Genomic DNA, 22251 nt, shown 5'->3' on the forward strand with positions numbered 1-22251 from the left:
AAATTTACTGAGCTTATTATCAGTCTGCAAAGTTAGTAAGTGCCTTAAAAAGGGGATTATAAGCAGATACAGCAATAAGAGACATTTACAGTACAGACTCCAAGAGGTTAAACAATAACAGAAGAAATAGATGCAAGAAGATGACAAGAAAAAGTGCAAAAGATGTGGGAATAGCTTCATCCAGCTTTTTGCATCATTAATCATGAGGTAAAATGTTTATGGAAGATAACTGTGATTAGGTTACTATGTAATAACTGAATTTTTTACACCCTACAAACTTGCATCTACCCCAAAATCCAGTACGGGTCGGTTTGACCGTGTAAAATGTGAAAATATTGGCAGAATAAAGATTTCATCAAGAGAGCTGGGGTTACCTGAAGCACCGAGAGCAGTGTGGAGCCATTCAGAACCAGGAACTGCAGGTTGGGGGAATGGAAAAGTTCTGGTCCGAGATCCGCACTCTCACAGAATGGGTTGTCTTGGTTTTCACACACCTGCAAAACATGGGTCACAGTGTAATAAAAGTGAAATAAAGATTCAGCCTTTTGCAGAATCTCGTCTCCTTAATATAACTTCATAATATATTTGGATCATAATGATCTGAACGAAAACAGTACCTGACTGGACAGAGTTGCAGGCCCTCCAGACATGGGATAATGTCCTAGATGGTTGACCAGGTGGGTAATAACTGTTCTGGCTGCTATGGAAACCAGGCCTTGCTGAATAAGGCTGCGATCTGCAGAGAGAAAACAGAAAAATGACATACATTTAATGTAGATAGTATATCGGAAGCACACCTTTAAAAAAAAAGATCATTTAAAGCTGCAGACACTGGTTTATATATATATATATATATATATATATATATATATATATATATATATTTAAGTCTTTGTACTAATTGACAGACAAAAGTTTTGTTGAGTAAATGTAATATTGAACGAGCAGTGATTCATAGTAAACATTAAAAGTACTAAACCTGTTCCAAACTGAGCTAAGAAGTTTGAGTGTTGCTCTTATAACTTTTTGCTGCAAAAAGGTTCCTGCAAAACTTAAGGAATTACTTTACAAAGTAGAAAAAAAAACACACTTTCAGCTTGAGCATCATGCTGAGAAGAAGCCAATGCCAACACACGCTGTGCTGCCAGCAGTTTCTGGTTAATCAGCATACTTAGACACACGCCGTGACATACACACACTTTCCAATAACTCCTTATTGACAGGTTGTGCTGAGAGTACAGATATGTATTGACCAGACATTCTCAGTGACTCCCAAAACCTCAGGGGGGCTCGGGAGGAGGAGACAACATGCAGCAAACAAAAAAAGAATGCAAAGAAAACAGAAAAGTTAAATGAATTGAGCAGATTAGAAGGAGGAGAAGAGAGGAGAGGAGGAATAAAGAAGAAGCATGGTGTATCAGAGTCCTCCAGTCATTAGACGAGTCGCTGAGTCCTGGTGGACCACAGCAGGGGGCAATACAGACTCTGCCACGAATGCAGACAGGTTGGCATACATACACATACCTTCCTTCTGGGTCATGTTGTGCAGAGATTTTGTGCATTTGTGAGTCTGTGTCGATGCATTAATTTACATGCGTAGAAAACAAATTGGCTCATTACAAAGACACCCCGAAGCCTGTGTGGAGCGTCTGCAGTGGTCGATAAATTACCTTCAGTGACCGGCTGCAGCTTGCTGGAGCGCTCCGAGTCCGGACTGTGCAGAGGTTCTGGTTCTCTCAGGCTCTCTAAAGGCAGGAACGGGTCGTAGTCTGGACTCAACAGGTCCGACAGCTGCAGTGGGAAATACTTGGGGCTGTTGAAAGACTGTGCTCCATACACGCAACCATGTAGAACCTGAAAGAAGAAGGAATGCTGCTTTACTGCACAGGAACCGACAGAAGGGATGTGTAATCTACCTTTTAAGAGGCTACATAACTACTACCCGTGTTATTGACCATGTTATAATGACACAAACGCACAGACATACCTTGTAAATACAGCTGAGCAGAGTCTTGGTCGGCTGGTCCCTCTCAGGAGGGCTTCGTGTTTGTACAGGCTGGAGAAGAATCTTCGGAGGCAGAGCCATCACCCAGTCCAACAGACACAAGAGGAGGGAAACTACCAGCTGAAACATGGACAAGCATAATGTTACTTTCTATGCAAAACAACTTTTATAGTGGTTAAAAATGGGGACACAGATGTTTTGTTACCCTCTTATCCAATTCATGAGGAGATGACTCAGTACTGGGCAGCAAGTATGTGATCGTTGCAATCAGAATCTGAAGAGAAAGACGATCAAATAACATTTATCAAGTTTTAACAGTTCAAATACACACACAAAGAGCGTCACATTCACGGCAGCAATCAAAGACACATGAATGGACTTCAGGAGGCAGGTATCTACAGAGAAAGATGGTGTCTGCCTGCATACGAATCAGGTCAGTCAGTGGGTCTACATGATGAGATTAACCGGATTATAGCTACAGTTGGGTTATGCTCCTTATCTGAGGGTAATTATCCTTGGATATATGGCGGTGAATGAATCGAATCACTGGCACAAAGCATGTCATACCCCGGTACGATAGGTGGCGCTGTCCCCATTTCAGCTATCGCTAATAGAGCCACTTCCTGTTGACGTCTTCACCACCAACAACAACAAACTCAGGCATTCAGAAAGATGGCGAACGCAGAGCGAGATGAAGCTGCGTCCCTCTCCATCTGTGATGAGCTGGTTATGGCACAGACGATGCACAACGGCGCATTCTCCATCGCGTTGTTTGTTTCTTTCTGACGGCGGCGACAGCAACAGTAATATCGTCTCCTTCGACTTCCGGCTGACGATTGCGGGAAAAAATCTCGACAATGTGCAGAACGCTCGATCCGATCCACTGTCGTCTACGTGCACGTTCAGTGTGTTTGGATCCCGGGGTCTCAATTCGATCGCAAGTAACCCGATCCGATTTTTTGTCAGATTGAGGTGTCTACATGAGCTGAATAACTCAATCTTATTGTAATTTAGCCATTAATCCAACCCGATGGCCCGCATGTAACCGCACTGAGTGGCAAAGTTGACATAACAAACAACAGATTTGTGTTTGACTCTTTGTGAGAGTGTTTGGACATGCTGTATCAAACATACACATTTACAGAGTAATTCATGTCTCACCTCAACAATCTTCTTTGGAGTGTCGGGGGGGAATTTCTGAAGATGTTCCACGAAACTTATCAGGAGATGAAGGATGTCTGACGCCACCAGAGCTACGTTCTTATTTGGGTACTGAGAGATAAAAGATACAGCACTGAAGTTAATTCAGCCACTAAATGGAGTTAAATTTACATATAATCCAACATACATTCGTAGAGATCATCAACTGCATTGAAAACAAATGTTAAATCAGATTATCTTTGGTATGAATTTGATGCAGAGACAAAGCAGCAGGAGAAAAAGGCTCATATTTTATTTACTTACTCATAAATTAATTTCTCAAAGTACCGCACAGTGTTTTTTTAAGTTATGATTGTGAATTGAGGCCCCCTCCTCCCAAACGGGGCGATGAGAACTCAATCACAAATCAAGCTGTCAGACGCCAGGTGGTCTCGTTTCCTTCAACTTCAAAGTGAAGCAGATTTTCAGGCTGCGTGATGCTGTGACAACTTCTGACTTAGTTGTGTTGAAGTTTGCTAAACTGCGGAAACAAAGGGTAACTATTCTATGTCCAGAGGATGTTTGAGGTGTTAAGTTTGTTTAAATATGCTCTCATGAAGCTATTCAGGTGCATCTTCTGACCGAGGTGCCACCATCCAGTTGGTTTGGGGTTTAAGCTGTTCTCACAATTTCAAAATCTCAAAGAACGTGGGAACTTTAAGCAATTCTTTCTAGTGTTTACACAGAAACTTAAAGTAACATCATTTTATTTTTACAAAAACAAATCTTTGCTACAAATGCAGAAGCTTAAAATTCACAGAGCATCAAAAGCTTGTTTCAAAATGACAAACTCTTCAAATCATTTGTGAATATCAAAGTCAAAATTGTATGAACTCATTTGAGCCCAAAGGAAGAAGACAAAGGAGAGTTTAAATCATGTCACGGGGCTGTTAGCCAATTTAAAGTCATTAACTTGTCCAAGAACATGTTTAGTTGTATTGTATAGTAGAGTTGCATTGCCTATATGTGATTTATATATATGTGAAGGGAGATATGGTCTAGAAGTAAACGCTGTAAACACAAATGACTTCATAAGAAATAGTGCGACCTTTGTTCTGTGAACAGTAGTTGCTTTAAACGCTCATTTTTGAGTTGTAAAAATAAACTTAATGCTAAAATATACAATTTCCTCTTCACAATCTATAGAATGAACACTGAAATTATTGAAATATCTGCCACAATAAATTGATAAAAGGAACCCTGGATTTTTAAAAATAACTTTCACTGGAAACTGAAGGAGGTTTTTGATTCGTTTGCAGACTCAAATGCTAAAAAACATGTGGCACATAAGCAGTTCAGAGTAAAGCTATATTATGTTCCAACTATCCATTGTTATAGTCACTAGACCCAAGATATATTTAAGGTGCAAAGAGGGTCTACAACACAATAAAACCCAGGGAGGTTGATAAGAAGAGACTGGGTTTACACATTAGTCAGGCTCCAATGTGGATCACTGCCTGAAAACAACAAAAAAAATGCTTATAGATGAAAGGGATGGAAGACAAGATGGCCAACAGGAGGAAGTGGCTCTGCATGGAAATATGACAATCCCTCAAGGTTGTGCATGTGTGTATAATTGTGAGTACATGCCACATAGCCCATGGCTGGGATGACTGGCTGCTGCTGTGAAGGGAAGGGATTCCAAAGTGGACAAGATGTGTTTGTGTATATAAATATATATTCATATATAAATATGCACATGCAAGACTGTGTGTGTATAAGACACAGCTTGCAGCATTCCCCCTGGATTTGTCTCCTATCTGAAGGAGGACCAAACATATTTACAGTCCAGGGTTTGCTCCCAGGAGCAGGTGTGTGTGTTATGGCAGTGTCTTAGCAGGCCATTGGCTGCCGATACATGAGCTGGGGATTCCAAGGTGGAAAAGGTATGTGCGCGTGTGCGTTCGTGTCCATCTAGAGCCACTTGGCTATAGATGAGACAGTAAATGTTGGACAGTGTTATTTGATCCACAGGCCTCCCAGCCGAGTTGCCTAAAACAGACAATAACAACTCAGGCAATTTCTCCAACAACGTTTTCCATCACACTTTGTCTGCTCGCAGCTCACCACTGACTCATCCGATAATAAAACCACATGTTCGTGCTCCAAAACGACCCGTTCCTGAAATCTAAACAGTTAAGTCACATTTTATTTCAAAAGTGACAATATCACTGCTTATATGTATGTCTCCTTGCTGAATTTATCCTAAAACCACAGTTCTGTGTAGATTGGCTAGTTTCAGCAAATATTTGCAGGGTATCCAACATAGAATTCAAATCTTCTGCATGAACTGGATCACGTGGCACAAATTCAGAAATATACATTTTTACATTAAGTAGCAGGTTACATTGGTATTTTAAGCTCACATCTATGCAGTTACGTATCAACACAATGGACATGTTACTCCAGGTATCAGGACTTTCATTATAATATCTTCATGCACTTTCACATTGCTCTGCTGTATTCGTTACTCTGCAGTCATTTTTTCACACCAGAAAAGAGAAGATCATGTGGGAAAGTTAAGGTCTGCAGCACAGATCATCCACACAATGATCACCGGGTGAGACAATGTGCAAACAAAGCAGTGAATCCTCCAAAGTGTTTGACTTGCTTACGTTTCACCCCCCCCCCCATTGTATCTTTTGGTTTTTAATTGAGCTGTGTCTTTATATTTTATTGTCTTCTGCATTGGTCTCATTTCACTGGATCACGATCAGGGACAGCAGTCATTTGTAAGCCTCATAGATTAACAGGTAAATTTAAGTTTAAATAGGTGTAAATATATTAACTTGAACCCAACAAGACTCGTGTGCATAAAAGTAAAGAGGTGACTTACCTTCAGGGTGACACAGATGACATTGAGAGCTTCTTTAATCTGTGGATGTTGAGTCCCACGAGCCAACTCCTCACACAGCCAGATACCCAGACTACACAGTGCTACACACCTGACAAGACAAGTATATCATTAGTTATCAGTGACTCACATGCACAGAGATACTGCGACTATGGTTTAAATCATGCACGGGATCGATCTGAACTAACTACACACTCATATACGGACACACCGACTAATATGAAACATAGATTAATAAAAACATACAGACAGCCTTTGGGCACAAATACAGTTAGTCAGATCTTTAGGAGAACCTGCTGCAGAGCTGACTGAAACTCAAACAGGAAAAACTTACCTAGCGGGAGCCGAGGGTTCATCCCTTGCAGAGGTCAGGATGGTTTTGATGATGTGCTCCTAAAAACCAAAACACAATTCTGATTAAATTTCTATTTAAATTCGTAACTTCTTAAAACAATGTAACTCCTACAAGTGGAGAGTATAATGAATAAAAGTGAGTGAGTCCTTAAACATTCAGATAACAAGAAATCTCATGCAAGGAATAACAATATGAGGGGTTAATATACTGTACACCATGCACACGTGTGCTGCACCAAATGTGGACACGGTCACAGTTCAGACACATTCACACACTCACTGCTCTCGTCCTTTCAGTCAGTGTTAATGACCGCTTAGTGATTCAAAACAAGTTTCTGCCTGGTAAAAAAACCAGTGAGCGAGCCGGAGGCGCTGCCGCGCATGGCATTAGCTGTTTACACAGCAACAACAACAAAAACAACATTACTCCCACAGCCCTGAGCTGTTTCAAGAATAGCTGATGAGACATTAACCGATTACTTTTGTGCTGAGAGACCTACGGACAGCAGACACGAGTTTAAGATTTGGACTGACCTGGATTAAGTATAAAGTAGATACATCTTTTAACCGTTGTTTAAGAAGTTTTAAAGCACATTAACATGTCTTTAATGTCCATTACTCCCCTGCGGTTAACATAGTTCAGCCATAATAATAAAGCCACTGACAGGTAACATGAGCAACACAGCTCATCTTCTTAAAATCCAATGTTCTGCTGGGAAAACCTGCATCCTGGCGATCACATAGATGCTATTTTGACTCTGTATATTATTACAGACTAGCCACGCCTCTCATATTGCAGCAGCGCTCGCCTAAAGTAGCAGCCTCCCCCAGCATGACAGCAGTGAGGCCCAAAAACAGCTAATAAGGGCACGAAAAACACATCAAAGAGTCTGAGGGGTTAACCCAGCCTAAAAACTCCTGGGGTGCCAGTCTGATGGGACCTAATGGCATCTTTAGGAAGCAAGTTCAATCCACAGAGACTCCAAAACACGACCAAGAGAGCCCGAAGGATGTTTTACTAATGAGTAATAAGATGTTCTTTGTCCATGCACTGACTGGTTGGTCATAAAGTTATGTCTGATCAGCGTAAAACAACAAAGACCACAGGTACAGAACATTAGTACAATGTATACAAGCATTTTGTACAAGCACATTGGTAAGGTGATCTGTCACGGCTCCAGTAAATAGTACTATTACTTCCATCTACCTTCACATCAGGAAACTTGGTTAGTACCATGTCGGCTGTGGTGGGATGGAGGGCTGGAAGCTCTCCGTACAAGTTGGGAAAGCACACCAGAGATCCAAGAAGGACCTGGGCTTCAACTCTAGGAGCCTTGGAAAGAAGAGAGGGAGAGAAGGTGACATAAAGCAAAGAAGGCAAAGAAGAAGGAATGGAATCAGTCCTGCACACTGCTGTTTGTTTCTCACATTGAGTGATGAGCAGGCCGTGACTCTCGATGCTGCAATGATAAAGTCCAGGATAAGCATGGTGGCTCCAGGCAGACCGATACTGAAAAACCTCGGACTGCAGTGCTTGATGATGGTGTTCACGATGTCCTGCAGAAGAGAGCTCATCTTTACCATTTAAAACTCCATCCATCCAGCCATCTATCATCTACCGCTTCTCCGGGGGTCGGGTCGTGGGGGCAGCAGCTTTAACAGAGAAACCCAGACGTCCCTGTCCCCGGCCACTTCCTCCAGCCCTTCCGGGGGGACCCCGAGGCGTTCCCAGGCCAGCCGAGAGACATAGTCTCTCCAACGTGTCCTGGGTCTTCCCCGGGGTCTCCTCCTAGTGGGACGGGCCCAGAACACCTCACCAGGGAGGCGTCCAGGGGGCCCGAGCCACCTCATCTGACTCCTCTCGATGCAGAGGAGCAGCGGTTCTACTCCGAGCCCCTCCCGGATGACTGAGCTTCTCACCCTATCTCTAAGGGAGAGCCCAGACGCCCTGCGGAGGAAACCCATTTCGGCCGCTTGTATTCGCGATCTTGTTCTTTCGGTCTCTTCCCACAGCTCGTGACCATAGGTGAGGATGGGAACGTAGATTGACCAGTAAGTAGAGAGCTTCGCCTTCTGGCTCAGCTCCTTCTTCACAACGACGGGTCGGTGCAGAACCTGCAACACTGCAGACGCTGCACCGATCCGCCTGTCAATCTCCCGTTCCATTCACCCCTCACAGTGAACAAGACCCCGAGATACTTGAACTCCTCCACTTGGGGAAGGATCTCATTCCCGACCCGGAGAGAGCGTTCCACCCTCTTCCTTCTGAGAACCATAATCTCGGATTTGGAGGCGCTGATTCTCCTCCATGTTGAATAAATTTATAAACACATGATGTATAACCAAGAGTACAGGATTGATAAATTCTATTCTACATATATTTAAAGAAAGAGAAAATGAAAAAAATGACAAAATCTTGGTGGATACCTGGTCTTGGTGCAACAGTCCTTGGTGCATAATGTTGTAGAAGTGTGTGAGAAAGTCCGTGTTTGGAGAAACATCTTGTCGTCTCTTCATGATCCTGCAGATTAGCTTGTAGGCATGAAGCTTCCCCTGCTTGTAACGCTCTGTCAACATGGTGGCCTTAAGGGAGAAAACATATAAATGTGTGAAAACAAGAACGAAACACACTGTGCATACATACAGAGCCTCATATTTACCACAAAAGACAGCAAGCAAATGCATTTTCAAACCCGTTTCACATGGGAAACAGACCAAAATACAGCTATTCTCAAGATTTCTCAATCACACCTACCTTGAAAAGCCAAGGAGTGAGGATTCTGAGAGGAGGGATCAACACAGGAGGTGGGGGAGATGACTGGTTGTCCAGGGAAATCCCCAAATTATCCCTTATCTGAAAAGAGAAATGTTCAAATTGACCACCATAATCTCAAGATAAGGTTTTGAGTAATAACTGCGTATCAGCTGGATTTATCATTACTCACTTTGGCTAAGTTTTGCCACAGTTCACACAAGTAGTCAAAGACCTGAGCGTGGATCTCAGGGTCCTTGATGGTGTTGACATCCCCCAGGATACCCAACATCCTCCTCCACATTACCGTGGCAACATCTGCGTGCCATCCAGTTAGAGAGCCACCTGCCATCACACTGCAGTCCTCACTGGGGAACTCACTTGTTTCTGGAATGAATCCATAAATCAATCAGGGATTCTTCTCCCTCATTAAAAGCTCAGGCTTTAGAGGAGAAAACATACAAGTGCTTACAAATATTTATTTTACATTTATTAACATAATTAGTAATCAACAAGAGAAGAAAAAAAAAAGGTAATTTGAAAGCACAGGTTTGTAAATGTGTGCAGGTGTATTACCCAGGTCGTCAGGAGTCTGCAGGACAGAGTTGTGGAGTTTCTGGTCCAGCTGTAGGTGTGTGTGTGAATGGGAGTGTGTGTGTGCAGTGTGTTCTGCTGTGAGTGTGGCAGGAGAGGGAGTCTGGGAGCGAGAGCCCCCAAGGGAATGCATGGGTGAGGCACTCTCAGAGCCTAAACAAGAGGGAGCACATACCAAAAGAGAGAAAAGAAACTTTACCATCTGCAGTGTGTTTGATTCTGGTGATAAACTCGACTTTAAGACGGTCTCTTATGACGACTTTTAAAGGAGATTTAATGTTGTTGCTGCACAGAACAGTAGCCGACTTAATGTGTACATACCAGTAACAGTGACAGTGTGGCTGAGGCTGCTGGTCTCTGAGTCAATATGAAGTGTTGTCAAACTGGCTACTTCATGTTCTTCGCAAGCCACGCCCCCTCCCAGGCTATCTTGGTCCAATGAGCCACCTCCCCTAGCACCAACTCCTCCTCCACATGCGTCTGAACTAAAGGTAAAATCTACAGAGGAAAAATGGCTCATGTTAAACAGCTTAGTGTCAATCTGCGTCATACACCGCAGTTCCTTGAATGATCACTCGATGCTCGAAAAGTGAGTGAAACCCCCGAGATGCTGATCTCCCAACTGATAAACGCTGTGCTCTTAACCATTTTTAAGTCTTAAGTTCAGCATTCAGAGCTATCAGCTGCGCTTTTTGCACCACAAATGAAAAGCAACAGATGGATCTGAGGAAGATCCTGAGGACATTATGGACATCCACTGAGCAACTCACATGTAAAAGTGACCCTGCCCTGAATTATGCAAAATTATGAGTTTTAATCCAAGGTGTGAGAACTGGAGAATTAGCTATAGAGACCAAAACCTTTTAAACCAGACTGTAAACATGGGGTCTATTGAAACTGACTATTACTGAGTGGATGTGTCGGCTGTCCCCTTGTTTTCTGGTGAAATATGTCTGTTTCATGTCAGTCCCAGCTGTAAAACCCAGCATCATAACAGCTGAATGACAAACTTCAAAACAAGAGTTCACACACTAATGGTTGATGTTACGGAGCAGATGTCCAACCTTCATATTCAGAGTGTGCTTTCAAACATGATTTCCTCTAAATGTGTACAGTAAGATACTAAACTATGATGGATTTGTCATAAAAAAAATTCAAAGAAAGATCTGAAAACACGAGGTCTTTAAAGCCAACATGAAATGTCTCTCAGTGATATTTGCTTTTGTAATTTTATGTGTTTTTCTTTTAGGAAAAATCCAGTCAGCTTGAGTGTGCTGATCAGGAACCACCTACTGTTCAAAATCAGCTGTGGAAATGAAAAATGTTGACAAACTCTTGATTGGATGCAAAGTTATTACACTGTTCTCATTGCAGGGTGGGTCATCAACATTTTAAAATAACTTTCTCTTGAATCATGAACCACTTAATTCTTGCTTTCGACACCTCTGACATGACTAAAGCCTCTAAGGACCTCTGCTGTGTCTCCTGAAAAACTGCACCGACGCAGCACAAAGACGACCACCAACTGCCAATGAGCACTCACAATTAACAGCTGTAGACGAGGAAATAAGCTTTCAGTGCTTCATACCTTTAAGAATAAGAGTTAATGTCATATTAACGTAATACAAAGTTCATTCACTACAATAAACAACCAGTCAGAGTCTCACTGATAGGCTCCAACAGAGCCAACGGTGTGTTACACACCAGAAAGTCAAGAAAGACAGACATTCTCCCAAACTAAGTGTTTGCTTGGTGTATAAGGCCCTTAACCTGCTAATGTGTGACAAGTTAATACTTTGGTTACTTACTTTCAAATTTGCAGGTGGAGTACTGAAAGGCATTGAAGGAGTCTGACTGGCTGTCAGAGCTGATGACATCAGAACCGCTGGCACTTGCAGGTGACGTCCACTCAGAGGGAACCCCAGGATCATCAATAGGCCGCAGATCATCGGTGGGTCGTGACCCAGGACTCTGACCAGGCTCGAGGAGCTCTGGCAGGTCTCTGGGAACCTCCAGACTTCCTGGACTGCTGCCACGGCGACCCTGCATTTCAAGAGGAATGTTGAAGTTTTACTGAGATGCTTTGGGACATTTTGATGATGAAACAGTGCGTTATACCGACCCCTGTCCCTTTGGCCCTCAGCCTTTCCTGGATGAACTCATCCATGAGGTCGGAGAAGTTTGGATTGCTGCTTCCTACGTCACTGGAGACAGGACGGGCCTTCTGGACAACTTCCTCTTTGTTGGCTAAACACAAACAAACGCACTTTGAGACAAAAACTGATTTGGACATTCAAAGGAAAAAGTAAAGACTCATCCATATCAATGGTGGACTAATAAAGATTCATGGGCTGACACTCGGATTTAGACACTGATAGAGGCGGTAACCGACGTTCACCTGCACAAATGACCGAAAAGAAAACATGAAAACAAGAAAAAACATTGACTGGTGATGAACTCCACCAGTCTTAGTCTATGGTAGGGATTTAGTGACATTTCACTTTTGATCAGACTGACACCATCATCGCTAACTCAAGCATTTTCATCACATGTAAAATGAATCACAGCTACTCATTCAAAACTAATCAAAAGTTAAAATGTCACAATATCCATGAAATGGTTCAAACTAATCAAATTGATGATATTTCTCTTGACTGTGGTCTTGATGTGAATGTACTGTCGGCATTCAGGTTATCACAAACTTTAAAACAAAAAACAAAAGCCACAACAGCAGGCACATCCAACCCCACCAGGACAGGAATGCAGGAGTTAAGTCACATCATGCACAAAGAGGAGTAGAGAATGATGTCTATATTAGTGTTGTTATGTTTCTATGGATTATATTGTTGTTAGCTTGGATGCAATGTCAGCGGAATCAGTATATCAGACTTTACAAAGTCTGATAGCAAAAAAACCCCCAACAAAAAGCATGTATGAACCCACAGTAAGAACGGAGTAAATCTGCTTTAATTCCTGAATCTGTGGCTTTAGAGCAGAGCGCTCGGTCGCTTCCAGCTCAATATGAGGGAGGATTCTGGTCAATAAAAGTTACAATTACTGAAAACAGAATTAAACTATTTATCTGCTGCCATCAAGCTGGATTTAAAACATCAGAACTTGTTACCGAAGAACAAGAAGAGCTCTGTTTAGTTTGTAAAACCTTGCTGGTACAACATCACATCTCCCTGTTACAATCAAAATCTGAAACTGAGCTATTAACTGGACCATTTCTGCATAATCACACCTACAATTATTGCCATACCCAGTTTTTCTCTCAGGTGCGACGTTAAATATTGAGAATCCAGCTATTTATCTATAAATTATTTAACTGCAATGGTTATTTGCCATCACATCGCCAAAATAAATGACAAAACAAAAATAAACCAACACAAAGGGTTAGGAGCAGCAGCATTGTTGTGTCATTCAAGTTTAAATACACTGTGACAGGCCTACGTTTACAATCTGTTTCCCTGGGCAGCAGCATTAAAGGGTTGGAGTCAGGGTTCAAGCACAAAGCAGCGCTAAAAATGTGCCAACAACCGCTGCCCTCCAGTGTGCCTTTACAGACTTAACTTCCCTCTGCTGTTCTGTACACTGAATATTTCAATGTTCTGTATGAGTTTGACCCAGCGGGAGGAGTCATTTCAACACCACATGGGCCGCCACAAAGGACAAAAACTGAGTGCCAAAGTAAATCAGCAAGATGTCTACAAGAGACCAACAGAGTCCCAGTGCAGAGGCTGCTCCTGGAAAACATTGATCTATATGATGTCCAGAGACATTTAAACCTTTGCAACAGAGTACTGTTTGTAGTCAAGTGTTGATATTGACAATGCTTTGCAACACGAAAGTAGTCCTCCTGATTCACAGGCTGTTTAAGAATGGAAGTGTCCCCAAACTCGTCATATTTGATTGCAGATCAGTAAAAGAAATAACTAATGAGAGGAAACAAACAACTGCATTTTTCAATTAGTTCAATGCAAACTCATTCTAATGGCACGACCATTCCAACTACCCCTGTCTGGAGAGTCAAGTTGTTTATAGAGCTGTACAACAGGGCTTGTGTTCATAGAACAAGGGTTATGCATGAAAAACATTTAACCAGTTCAACAGCCACACAGACAACCAATCGCAGCCCACAACACCTGGTTTAAATCTTTGCGACTCGTCAGAGGAATAAATGAGCCTGACTAAATTCAACGACAAAAATTAACGGGTGAATTTGCTGTCAAAGTGGATCATGCAAGAGCGATGCTTACATTTGAACTTTAAACAACTCTGGATGCTGCTGAAGTATCTATGAGACAAATAAGTACACAAGCTAAACACACATATAACACTTGTTGCCAAGGGAAAATAAAAACTGAATTTGTGAGGAAAAGTTACGCAACAGTGACTCCACATCAAGACAGATTCAGGTGATGAATCATAGTTCCCTTACAAAAAATCTGCACCTCAAGACAAAGGCTTGCAACACCAGTTCAGCTGCACTGAGAATTAGAATGAATGAAAAAAAGGTACTTACTGCTATATCAAACAAGCAGTTCAGCAATCATCATAACTGGGATCAATATCTGGCAGTGTGCAAGGCAAATAACCATTCCAGATTACAGATCTTAGAGTGCTTACCTTTTTTATCCATTCAAATTCTGTGTGTCTACACCTATTACCAAGCTGGACATTTTCACAAAGTCTTGTGCTGCTCTCTGGTGGTGTAAGAATTAACTACAAAAAGATGCTAAATTGTCTTAATTGTAACCCTATCATAGCAACAAACATAGCTCTGAGTGCACCTTTTGGAAGGGTATTGTGAATGGACTTGTTAGTTTTCTTTTTATTGGTGCTTTTATCTGTTCTAGAGGTACTTCTCTGGAGATTGCTGTTTCCTTCTGTGATGCTGAAGATGGGCCAAAGTCCGGGGGAGACGAAGGAGGCACGACGAGGCCGCATGCAAAATTGAGAAGAGGATGGAGGTGGAGAATAGGGGAAGGAGGTGTAAAGTTAAAATTCCCAAACCCTTAGAAGAAAGAGGACAGGAGGAGGGAGGGAGCCTCTGAGCTAGAGAAACAAGTGGGAAGGTATGGGAGGAGATGGGGTCCTTGACAGGAGGCAGGCTGGAGGAGGGGCTACGTTCAAGAGAAAACACATCAACAGGGAATTTGAGTTTCAGTCCAGCAGCAAGATGATGAATTTCAGCCAAAAAAATTATCATTCCATCATAACAAAACAGTTAAAAACAGCCAAAAAAGAAAGGAGAGTTGCTGGTGTTTATGTGTTGGTGAGCATTTGTCTTTCCACTCTTGTTTTATCTGTTGTGTCCTCTATGAGCACTTCGTTCGTTGCAATCCTCACCTGGCGTGGTCGTCTTTCGTCCAAAGTAGCCCAGGACATGGGAGTAGAGATCCCTTAGAGATGCGTCACCCATGGCAGCCCGACTCTGCCGCTGAGGCGATGAGCCCTGGGATGAGCCCTGACCTCTGGGCCGAGGTTTGGAGGACAGAGCGTGGACAACAGTCTTATAGACACCACCAAGAAGAGCCCCCTGGTGGTGTCGTGAGGCTGTGCTGCCGGGCTCCTGGGAGCGTGAGCGGGATACTCGAGATCGCAAGGCGGAACGTCCCAAACGTCCACGCACTCCGGAGGACACGCCTGAGGAACCTGAACTACTTGAAAATACCTCTGAGTGGGCCTCAGGGCCCAGGCTGGATCCCAAAGAAGATCCAGAATGTAGCTTATCCTTGTCCCCTCCACTCCCAGGCCTGCTTTCCAGGCTTCCAATGCCTGCTGTGGCTCCAGCCCCACTGCTATCCAAAGCAGTCCCAGATGACAATTTCTCATGTGCCCCTGTTCTGTGGCCAATTCCAGCCACAGAGCCAAACTTACCTGCACCCCCTGCTCCCAGCTTCCCCCCCGACCCTGCCCCAGCTCCAGCGCCTGTCCTCTCTCCAGCTGAGTGACTGTGTGTGTGGAAGTGACTGAGTCGTCGCAGCCTGGCTTTCCAGTGGGCCTCCTTATTCTCAAGAGGGTTGTGAAACTGGACAGACTCAGTTGAGGGCCGGAAGCTGACGTGGACACTCCCAGGGTGATGTCTCTTAGTGTTACTGCGAGACTTTGCCTTGGCGGGGTCTGAAGTTTGGGGAGCTGATTCAGTGCTAGATTCAGCTGTGCTATTATCTTGTCTAATCAAAATGGACCTGTCAATTGCTTCTGCTCCTTTATCGTCTTGTTTTTGTTCTCCTAATTGAGGCCACATGTCAAGTTTCCCTTCTAATTCTGCACCAGTAATTCCTCCAACTCCCCTTTTCTCCCCATTGGTTCTTTCTAAACTAGTGCTTCCTTTAATGGGTGATGGCCACTGACATTGCAACTCCAAACACTCATAGATACTCCGCTGCTCTGCCTCACTTTCCTCTGTGGAATCCACACTGCTATGTCTCACTGATTTACTTGCCTGTTTGTCCTCCCTTACTACTCGTTTTGCTTCTCCTAAGTGTCCTGTATAATCATATTGTGACCTAGCCACCCCTGTTTGCACCAGTGCTGGTAAAGCGGCACTGTTTTCCAATGCATGATGAGGACTATCTCGCTCTCCTGCTTCCACCTTCCTTTCACCTTTGTGAGTGAGGAAGTCCCTAATAGAGGAGAATAGATCATCCTCCTCTACCTCAACTCCAACTTCCCCCACCTCTGTATCAATTTCCTTTTCAGATGAAAATGCCGAGTCCCAGTCGCTTACCCAGTCAGAACTAGAACCGTGGCTGTGAGAGCTAGTCTGAAACCAGGGTTGATCATGAACTCTACCATCATCTTGTACCTCTGAGGATGCGGGAACAACACCATTGGAGAAGGGAAAAGGGTTGGGAGAAGGGGTGGTGAGGGATTGTGAGAGTGGTTGAGCTGTGTGACTGTTGGCTGCAGGTGAGGGAGTAGTTGTTGAGTGGTGGTGGGGAGGACCTGGGATCGAAATAGGATCCCTCTGGGGGTCTTCACCTTTGACCCGCTCTGCGATGAAAGGCTCCATGATGTCAGAGGCACTGCTGCTCCTTGCAAGGGAGGATGGGGCTGGGGTATCCAGGTCACAAGCCCCTCCCTGGAAGACCTCAGAGCAGGAGGTTGGAGGGGCCTCGTCGCTCTGGGATGAGTGCCGCATTCGAGAGGTGCGGGACGTCAGCGAGATCGGTGGATCCTCGAGGTCTGGTAATCGGAAAGAGGAGCGATGTTAGTGGAGGTGTAGAAGAGCACAGACACGCATCTCAGGGACCAACAGCCCAAAAGGATGTTGAAATGTTTAAAGTGTCATGTCTGCAGAAGCCATCTAATCTTTGCTCCTTTATCAGACTGTGGCTCATGAAGAAGAAGAAAACCACACAGATGGTAACCAAGTTATGATTTCTGGTTTTACGTCAAGCCAAAAATAAGAATCCATCATTCTGTTGACATGAAAGAGAATTATCAGGATAGATGTCAGTCTAACAACTACCAAGTTACATCCAAATAACTTCTATCAATCACATATCTTGAGCTAAAAGTGAGCCACAAGTTTTCTAGTTTCTCTTTTTCTTAATTCAATTAATCTGTGGGTCTGCTCCTTATACTTTTGTCGGCACATAAGCTGGTTAGACGTCTTAAAAGAGGTGGTGTCACCTCATTATCTCTCATTTACAGGTAATACAGTTGATCAGCCAATGACTTGATCCATTTTTCTTTATCTGGTAACAACCTTGGTGTGTTTGCTTCAGCCATGTGATCAAAGTGGACGTCTAAGATTCTCTCACCACAGGATCTTAATGGGGCATCCATCGTATGTGCCATTTAAATGGTGTGAAGACGCCGCCTGCTCACAGCACCACTAATGTGCGCCTATATGCTAAAAGCGTTAGCCCACTGCTTATTTTCACAGGGTGTTTGAGCTCATAATAAAAAACAAATGACATTTACAGAGCTGTAAACACTCTTAAGAGACGGCCACAAAAACAAACACAATATGCATGAAAATAACCATCACCAACGGCTTCCAAAAGACAGCGAGAGGTCGATGCAACAATCAATCACACAAAATTAATATTACGCAAAACATAAGATCAACAAGAAGAGTGCAGGAACAAAGCGTCATAAATAAATCCACATAAGAAACAAATACAGGCCTGTTTAGTTCATTGAATGGGGCAAGCATGTGTGCAGTCAGGCATAACAAAAAGATGCAGGTAACAAGAAACAAGCAGAAAGACAACAAAACAGGCAGTTCAAGTCCTTACGGTGACACAAAAATGTGCTCAATCTACATATTAACAAAGAAAAATTCAATTTACAATCAAATATTCAAATAAATGTCATGTGTTGCAAAGTCAATAACATTATATCATATCTAACAAACACACAACGCCTAGTTTCCTGTATTTGTTGGATTTGAAAAGGTGGGACGTGTTCCGGGAACAACTTAATATTAAAAGAGTAGATTAGTAGATAACAGATTAAAATAGTACAGACAGATTGCTTTTTTCTGATCTGTATGTTTGTTGGCAAACAACATAATTATCATGTTGACTACCCTAATGGCAACTTTTCCTGATGTTATTTAACAGTTAAATAAGGCTGAGAAAATTAGCTGAACTTAACACGAAAAATTCTGCTCAATATATGCTTTGATTGTCCATTTGTTTCAGCAGAAAATTACAAGAAAATCTAACTTTTGTTTTAGTTTTAAATAAAAAATGACTTTCAATGTGAAGTTTGTTAATGACTATCCTAATTGCAATTTTCTTGTTCAAGCATTTCTTTAAAATAGTTCCAGTTGGAGCTGCAGCTGCATTAGAAAGGGGCTCCACAATTGCTGATGGAGTACATGCAAACTGTTGCTTCACTAATGTCAGAAAAACTGATGGAAACAGGCATACTTTCAGTTTCTGACAGATGTGTTGGAGACTACATTTTCCAGGTAGACAGGCAGCAGACAGGCAGGCAGGCAGGCAGAAAGGTGGTGCAAAGAAAGTGTACCTGCCAGATGGTCGGCAAGGGGGGGTAGAAAAGGGTGGTGGTGGTGGAGGAGGACAGGAAGAGGCGGAGCCAGAGCAGGAGCACTCTTAGCACTGCGGATAAAGGCTGAGGACAGCAGAGAATCCCCCGTAGAACAGCTACGCAGGGCTGAGGAAGTTGGAAGAGAAATAGAAAGAAGAGATAACGGAAGAAGGGGGAATAGCATTTGAATGAAAAAGAAAGTAAATAAAGCAAAAGAAATGGGTATCGTTTCAGTGAGGAGCAAAGTGAAGGTGGACATATGAGTGAAGATGGTGGAGTGAAATGACGTAGAAAAGAATGATGGAGATAGACCGAAAGTAAAGTGGAGAAAAGACAGAAGAGGCTTTAAACTGGGCGTTTAGAGGGAAAGATTTAGATGAAACGCTGTGTGAAAGTAAATTTAAATATTTGTGGATAAAGAGAGAGCACATCAACAAAGTCTGTTTGAGAAAGAAGAAATTAGTGAGGCTTCAAGAGGAGAGGATGAACAGGGAAGGTGAAGGGCAAGTGAGACAGGGTTAGCTCAGCAGGAGAGACAGTGAGAGGCTGTGACAGCTTCCACTTCTGTGTGCTTTAAATCTTATGTCCACGACACAAACAGAAACACTGCACAGGTGCTGGGATTCATCTAACTTTCAGCCAAAAAGGTCTGAATTTTGAACACATGAAAAGAAACAGCTGCACACAGTACTGAGCAAAAAAAGCCTGAAGCCACTCCTCAGTTCAGTTTTTATGCTGCCAGTTAAATAAGGTGAAATAGACCAGCTTTCTGTCATTTCTTTAAGGAGTCTTCAGGAATAGTTCTCCAGGCTTCTTGAAGGACATCCCAAAGCTCTTCTTTGGATGTCTGCTGCCTTTTGTTCCGTTCTCTGTCAGATGATCCCACACTGCTTCAATAATGTTGAGGTCCGGGCTCTGGGGAGGATTCATCCCTCCATAAGACCTGTTGCCACTGATTTTCAGTCCACTTCTTGTGTCATTTGGCATAGCTCAGCCTTTTCTCCCTGTTTCTCTTCCTTAAGAATGGCTTCTTGACAGCCACCAGGGAACAAATTATATATCTCTGTGACAGGCTGCTCGTAACAAAGTGTCTAAAGATCCAGTTTAAAACGGCTTCTTTGCTAAGTTGTCTGTTATGTGTCGACACAACACTGGTTCATCCCATGAGTTTGGAGCCTTTTTTATACCCGAATGATTCATAGGTCAGAGTTAAGTGGTTTAACAAACACACATATTCCTCTGAAAATTGCAAGAACTGGACTGAAAATGAGTAAAAAAAAAACAGCCAATGTCCAAAGAACTGGAGAACTATAGTTCAAGACCACTTTAAAAGAAAGATAAACTCCTTGGAAGCTTAATATAGACAAAGAGGAGGTGGCTAAAGACTTGCTCAGTGCTGCAGTTTGTTAGCATAAGCAAACATCACATAGGAAAAGCCCATGAAAGTGCAGCTGAACCTACTCATCTCCACAAATGTCTTGTTCTCTAATGATTTCTCACACTGTGACACCAGTCTACACATAAAAAGCAAATAAAGCCGAGCCACGTGTAAATCCATACAGTCTGTTTAGAAACATGATCTTGGACTCAGAATACATGCACACAGGTTTGTTGCCCGTTTATGTTTTTCACTACATGCCCACTTCTCTCCTCAGAGCAGGGAAGTGTGCCGGTAAGTGCAGGACTCCAGAGATGTTGAATACGACATTGCTGATACACACAGAGGAAGACAAGGAAATCAGTACTCTGCTGTCTATTCAAGGCCACGTTTAGTATCTGCTCAGCTTGTTTGGAACTTTGACTGAAGGAGTCCTAATAAAGTAACTCAACAATGGAAAACAAGGAGAGTTAAAGTCAAATACAGAGCAAGCGGGCCAGAAGGTGACTTCTAATAACAATATCCGTTTTTTAAACTCTTTTTCTCGCAAATAGAGGAAAGTCAGACATGTAAGAATAGAAGATACTGACCTACAGTCTTCTGACGTACAATACTCCTGGCTTTTTCAATGCCTGGTGAGCCAGCAGTGGTGGCGCTTCGCTGCCTCATGGCTGCTGCCTGACCTGGTTGGTCTCTGCTCCAGCCTTTAGAGAAGGAGCGGTCCACAATCTGCCGCTGACCCTCTGAGCCGGTAGCTGGAGCATGAACAGAGAACAGTCCAAACACTTTTACAAGTTCGTGTTTTTGGTACATCTTTTAGGGAAGATAATGAAAGCACTACACTCCGATCTTTGTGCACGTTACATATCAAACTAAAGATATCGATGTTTAAATAGATATTATCATATTATGGAGGAGCACCGTGGTAATACAGAACTTTGTTAGGAAACCATCTGTGCAGGTTTCAGGTGACTGACTCACCTTTTCCTTTATGTTTCTTCTGTTTTTGCTCACTGAGTTTGTCCAGAGGCAGCTCGTTCAGATCAACACTGTACAGGTTCCTTGCCAACACCTACGACACAAAGAAAAATGACTGCTTTAACACAGTTAGTTAACAGTTCTGGCTGTACTTGCGGCAGAGCTGATCTGAATTTATTCAGGCATAGCAGGGGGTGAATACCTTTGTGAGGGTTTCCATGGTGAGGGACCACTCAGTGACCAGCTCCTCCCAGCAGGTCAGGGAGGAGAGGACACAGAGGAGGTCATCCCACAGTTCTCTGCTTATATAGACGTTCAGGTTCGCTTTAATCCAGGCTACAATCAGTGTCTGTATAGAACGAAAGCGGGTGGTAAGATGGTAAATAAGTTTCACGCTGGAAAAGGTCGCATCCCAGCGGTGAAATATCAATAATAAAACTGCATTATTTTGTAACATAATGATATAATGTCTACATACTTACTGCATTTGCAACAAAATAAATGGCTAATAGACATGTGATAAAGCAAAACTAAGACTATTCTTTGATAGACAATAACATTGCCACGAACACACCAAATTACTCAGAACAACTTTGAACAAAAGGCCGAAACATTCCCCTTCATTCATCCATTTTACGAAGAAGACACACAAATGTCTGACAATGATGTACCTGAAAGATAGGCCCAGCCAGTCTGCCCGACAGCGTATTGTTCTTCTTGCCATGAGGCATAATGGATGGAGGTCTTTTCATTACAGATTCTGTCACCCTCAGAAGAACCAGCAATACCTGCTCCCTACAAACAAATACGCACACGCTTGTTAAAAATGGCAAAAAAAGCTCCTGAATCAGAGGTAAGCAGACAGAACAGAGCCTTTGTTGCACACTTCTGTTGTACCATGTTTTCTGGTCCATGGTTTCGTGCATGACAAGGCTACGGTAGATGTTCAGGACTCGCTTGCACATGTCCACATGCTCCTCCAAAAGGATTTTGATGTCATTGGCAGGTTCCAGGAGGAAAACGTTGGATGAATGGGTGATGAATACCTGGACAAGAGACATGGGTGTTAGATGAAAAAAGGTGGGGAAGGAATAAAAAACAGCATCACAGAGTAAAGACAG

At 43.0% G+C, this 22251-nt stretch overlaps 1 protein-coding gene across 1 annotated transcript in view; it reads right to left on the reverse strand.

Moving 5' to 3' along the window:
* ralgapa1 (Ral GTPase activating protein catalytic subunit alpha 1) overlaps window positions 1–22251 on the reverse strand; it is a 66236-nt gene that overhangs the window by 36381 nt on the left and 7604 nt on the right. The window contains exons 13-36 of the mRNA XM_072365569.1: window positions 22028–22176; window positions 21802–21925; window positions 21333–21479; window positions 21134–21224; window positions 20743–20907; window positions 18754–18900; window positions 15112–16953; window positions 11882–12006; window positions 11568–11802; window positions 10081–10257; window positions 9742–9912; window positions 9359–9552; window positions 9169–9267; window positions 8841–8996; window positions 7842–7970; window positions 7621–7746; window positions 6394–6452; window positions 6042–6150; window positions 3167–3277; window positions 2211–2279; window positions 1988–2125; window positions 1671–1854; window positions 618–736; window positions 375–494 (exon numbers count right to left, since the gene is read on the reverse strand). Coding sequence (XP_072221670.1) covers window positions 375–494; window positions 618–736; window positions 1671–1854; window positions 1988–2125; window positions 2211–2279; window positions 3167–3277; window positions 6042–6150; window positions 6394–6452; window positions 7621–7746; window positions 7842–7970; window positions 8841–8996; window positions 9169–9267; window positions 9359–9552; window positions 9742–9912; window positions 10081–10257; window positions 11568–11802; window positions 11882–12006; window positions 15112–16953; window positions 18754–18900; window positions 20743–20907; window positions 21134–21224; window positions 21333–21479; window positions 21802–21925; window positions 22028–22176 — 4986 coding nt within the window. The remainder of the gene's footprint in view (window positions 1–374; window positions 495–617; window positions 737–1670; window positions 1855–1987; window positions 2126–2210; window positions 2280–3166; window positions 3278–6041; window positions 6151–6393; window positions 6453–7620; window positions 7747–7841; window positions 7971–8840; window positions 8997–9168; window positions 9268–9358; window positions 9553–9741; window positions 9913–10080; window positions 10258–11567; window positions 11803–11881; window positions 12007–15111; window positions 16954–18753; window positions 18901–20742; window positions 20908–21133; window positions 21225–21332; window positions 21480–21801; window positions 21926–22027; window positions 22177–22251) is intronic.

Source organism: Leuresthes tenuis, unplaced genomic scaffold, assembly GCF_036924035.1.
Source record: "Leuresthes tenuis unplaced genomic scaffold, fLeuTen1.0.hap1 SCAF_15, whole genome shotgun sequence".
In the NCBI taxonomy this organism is placed as follows: Eukaryota; Metazoa; Chordata; class Actinopteri; order Atheriniformes; family Atherinopsidae; genus Leuresthes; species Leuresthes tenuis.